At 35.4% G+C, this 4555-nt stretch overlaps 1 protein-coding gene across 1 annotated transcript in view; it reads right to left on the bottom strand.

Moving 5' to 3' along the window:
- Positions 1 to 4555, bottom strand: part of LOC110336269 (probable ATP-dependent RNA helicase DDX60) — a 104269-nt gene that overhangs the window by 86063 nt on the left and 13651 nt on the right. The window contains 5 exon segments of the mRNA XM_029532000.1: positions 1657 to 1998; positions 3284 to 3309; positions 3312 to 3463; positions 3716 to 3782; positions 3962 to 4069. Coding sequence (XP_029387860.1) covers positions 1657 to 1998; positions 3284 to 3309; positions 3312 to 3463; positions 3716 to 3782; positions 3962 to 3977 — 603 coding nt within the window. The 5' untranslated portion in view covers positions 3978 to 4069.

The following is a 4555-nucleotide window of genomic DNA, read 5'->3' as shown; positions in this document are numbered from 1 at the left end:
AAAAAAAAAATAAAATAAAATAAAAAGTCTTTAAGGTGAATGTTAATGAAAATTTATTCTAGGCAGAATTTTTGCAAGTTTACTCAGACCTCAGATGCAGAAACTGCTGTCAACAGAATATTATAAACTCAGATAGGGTATGGGGGCATATGCCTTTAATCCCAGCACTCAGGGATACAGAGGAAAGTGGATCTTCATGAGTTCTAAGCCAGCCTGAGCTACACAGTGAGACCCAGTCTATGAAAAGAAAAAAGAACTACAACATAAATTCTGTATTTAACACTTCCCCTAGGTATAAAAACAGAGCCCAGGCCTGTTACTGCTCCCAGCTAGCAGTCAGAGTCGGGAATACTTTAATGATAGGAATCATAACAAAAGCAAAGGATATTACCCCATCACGTCATGACAACCATTCGCATGTATGCAAATGTATGATGATGAATATGATGTAATTCTCAAAGAGGGACACATGTTAACTGGTTCTGAAGCTAAGCCACTTTAATAAGATATAAAATAATATCTATATGCAGTATTTGCCTTAACTAGTAAAAAAAAAATAAGCAAACTAGACTTATTTACAAAGTCTTCACACATGCTTTACTCTGAAAATGTCAACATAGTAGTTCTCAAACATACCAATATAGAAAATAATACTGATTGTTTGGAAAGCAAATGATTTATTGAATGAAGTTATTTATAAAGGAATAAATCCATTTCTGTCTTTTCCTTCTTTAAGCACCTCCAGTGTGTTCTCATTAAAGGTAACCACATAAGCAATCATTTGACTAGTAGACCTCAGCAACAGAGAACCTTGGCCTCCAATTTCATGCCTTTTTTTTTTTAATTTCTTTTATTTATTTATTTATTGGTTTTTCGAGACAGGGTTTCTCTGTATAGCCCTGGCTGTCCTGGAACTCACTTTGTAGACCAGGCTGGCCTCAAACTCAGAGTGCTCGGATTAAAGGCATGCACCACCATGTCCGGCCAATTTCATGTCTTTTATTAACTTGTATTTCACATACCACACAATGTTATGATACACAGGACAGGGTGATATTGTGTCTCATAATGTTTATATTCTATTCTACTACTCATTTGTTATTGATTTTGAACAGGCTACTTCTTAAAGCATCTATTTCATTATTTTTAAATATAGATGATTCTTATGCTTGCCTCAAGGGATTTTGGTGATGGTTAAATGTGAACAATCCATGGGTTAAGAACTACTGTATGACAAGGAGCATTTGACAAATGTCTATATGTTATCACTATTAATTCATTGTTATTGAATGAATTATTCAATAATTAAACTGTGTATATTAAACTGTGTATATTCCTATTAAATCTATAATAATTTCTTTATTGCAGGTAGAGTCAATATTGAATCAAGAGAGTTATTTTTTAAGGATTTATTTAAGTTTTGGTTGTGTGTGTATGTCTGTGTGTGTCTGTCCATCTGTCTGTCTGTAAGTATGTGCATGTACATACAGAGGCCAGAGGTGTCAAATCCCCTTGCAGCTGGAGCTATAGGCAGTTGTAAACTATGCAACATGGGTCCAAGACTAGTATGCACTCTTAATCACTGAGCCATCTTTCCTGAGTTAATTTAGAAATAGGTATAAAATTCTAGAACATGGTCTTTTCGGTATACATTACCTCCTTGAAAAACATCTGCATTTGATGCGAGCTTTGCATAAAGTATGCATAAAGACGAAGGATGTCAGATGTTTGCCCTGAGAAGAGCACAATATTGACCTTTGCTGCCCAGGCCTGAATAACTACAAAGTTGAAAAGATGTGTTTGCAGGTCGTTCAGGCCTTCATCAGCCAGTATCAAGAAATATGGGCAACTCTGACCCAAGCAAATATTCCATTCTTCTGACAAGCAGTTAGAAAACTTAGTCCAAACTTCAATGGTGGTATTCTTCTGAAGATGCAGAATTAAAGCAGTTCTCAGTGTCAGGAGTCCAGGGACATTGAAGTATGCATACTCAGCATCCTAGAGCAGAGGAGGTAAAGTATATTATCTGAAAAGTATCGTTTAGTATTTTACTAGCCTACTCAGTTAACATATAGTTTTAAGGTCATTGAAGGAATATAACGCAGCCATTTGTTTTGTGGGTTTTTGTCTTCTGTTCTATAGTCAGTAAATTGACACTGGTGCTATTTCACAAATGTATGCTATAAATCCCACTTGGACTTAAAAGCATGGGTTCCCTGAAAACAAAAGAGTACCCAGAGTTCATCACACTTTGCCTTCCTGTATTATAATAATTCTCCCATCCTACCTCACTTCAAGAAGACAAAGAACATAAAAACTATGAAAATAGCAATTTGCAACTGTAAACTTTCGGAAATTGGGAGCTGAAGGGGAACACATTACTCTAGAAAATAATTTCAGACTGCAACAACATTTCTTCAACAGCATGAATTTTTCTCAGCAGACCAAAATTTGTACAACCAACTGTAAATATAGAGCAGAACCCTAGCTCCTTATGCAAAATTCTGCTGGCCAGCAATCCTCAGAAATATACACTAACATGAGTTCCAAACTGGACCAACCCATAGCATATGTACGAATCCTTGTGTAGATTGCTAGCTGTTCTAACTATAGGAAGAGGAAGATATGGTAGCAGGTATACATACCTGTATTTGAAACTGAACAAATTGTATTAGTGAGACCAAAGATGGTATTTTCTCATAAGTATTTATGACAGAGCATAGAATACCAAAGTAGGGTTCGTTAGTTAGTTAGTTAGTTAGTTAGTTAGTTCGTTCGTTCATTCGTTAGTTCATTAGTTAGTTTGTGTGGGCTCAAATACACCCAACAATGTACTCTAATAAATTGCCTGCTGAGTTTGGAAGGCAGGGTAGTTCTCAGATGGAGGACTAGAACTGAGGCCACTGTTGAGTTCCACCCATTCTTGTGACTCTATGTCTCTTCAGTAAAACACTACAAACTATAACCTAATTGTGTTTATTCTTCAACACTGCAATGCTAGGTTATTGGTTTTTTTTTTCTCCTCTTCCCTTTAAACTTGTTGACTTTGTTTTGTTCTTGTTTGGTTTTGGTTTTGGTTTGTCTCGTCTTGTTTCTTTTTGGTGCTGGAAATTGAACCCAGAGTCTGGCATGCACGAGGCAAATCCTCTAGAGGATAGGTAGAGGCAAGAGGATCACTGAGTCCATGGCCAGTTTTGGCAACTAGAGCCTGTGTCTCTAATTAATTAGGTGAATTCCGGTTTTAGTCTTTAGAGAATAAAAAAACCCAACTGGTCTTTGTTACCTTGAAGAAAACTATGGCAAACTGCTAATAACATTCAACAGGTAGCGCTCAACCAGGTAGAAGAAGTGGAGACTCTGTCCTGGCTTAAGTGACATGTCGCACACACATGTGATGAGCAAGGAGTCACCGTCAATCAGAAAGAACTCAGATTCAACAAAATCATTGAATAAGCTGGAATAGCTAAAACAATGATAAAACAGAATTATAACAAAATCCAAATGGTGAACACCATACCCTCAAACAGGTGTGGTGTTGTTATTTCATTATCATTAATCTCCTACAGTATTGAATATATAGTTGCATATAATTACATGTCTTTATCCATAGAAACAGATGCAGATCAAAATAACTGTATAGGCTAAATAACTCTACAGGAAGGGGGAATATTACACATGATTTCAAAACTCTTGATAACTGCAAAAAAATACTTACTCAGCCTCTGACATAATTTCCAAGATTAAATGTGACATTATTTTTAAAAACCTTGGGCATTTCTTTTCTGAAAAAGAAAGAAAGAAAAAGAATGGATCATTTCTAGTCAGTCTTTTTTAAGGGAGCGCATTCTTATTATTTGAGAAGTAAGAAACAGTGATGTAATTATTTTAATATGTAAACTATTTAATCTCTGTACTATATATTTTTATAATGTTATAAATAGTATTTTGAATAAAAACTTACCCATTTTTGCTGCCATCTGTGCTTTCAACCTGAACTGGAAAATATTAAAATTGTAAATATCCTTTACTTTGTTTCCTCTCAATGGCCCTTATTAATGAAATGTTGCATCTACAAAGAAAGAGAAAAACCGGTCAACTTTCCTATCAACGGAAGTGTCCAGAATGACTATATCTCTAACAAAACAATAAGCAGCAGGACTACAAGAGCACATTCTATGTACACTCTGTTCTCTAGGAACAAAAACCGAGAGACCAACCATTAATCACATCATCATATATGCAATGGAAAAATGACAAAGGAGACCAAGTCAAAGATGTGAGACATTTTTCTAAAAAATAAATCAATGCCCAAGGTAGGGGAGCAGGATGGGGGGAGGGTATAGGGTACTTTTGGGATAGCATTTGCGATGCAAATGAAGAAAATACCTCATAAAAAATTGGAAAGAGTTAAAAAACAAAAAAGAAATATAATGACAAGCCCCCTCCCACAAAAAAAAAAAAAAAAAAAAAAAAAAAAAAAAAAATCCACAAAAAGAATTCTAAAGGATAAAACAAGAATTGGGCAAAACAAAGGAAAGTAAAGGTCCAGGGGCAG

Source organism: Mus pahari, chromosome 19, assembly GCF_900095145.1.
Source record: "Mus pahari chromosome 19, PAHARI_EIJ_v1.1, whole genome shotgun sequence".
NCBI lineage: Eukaryota > Metazoa > Chordata > Mammalia > Rodentia > Muridae > Mus > Mus pahari.
This window is presented reverse-complemented; position numbering and strand designations above follow the sequence as displayed.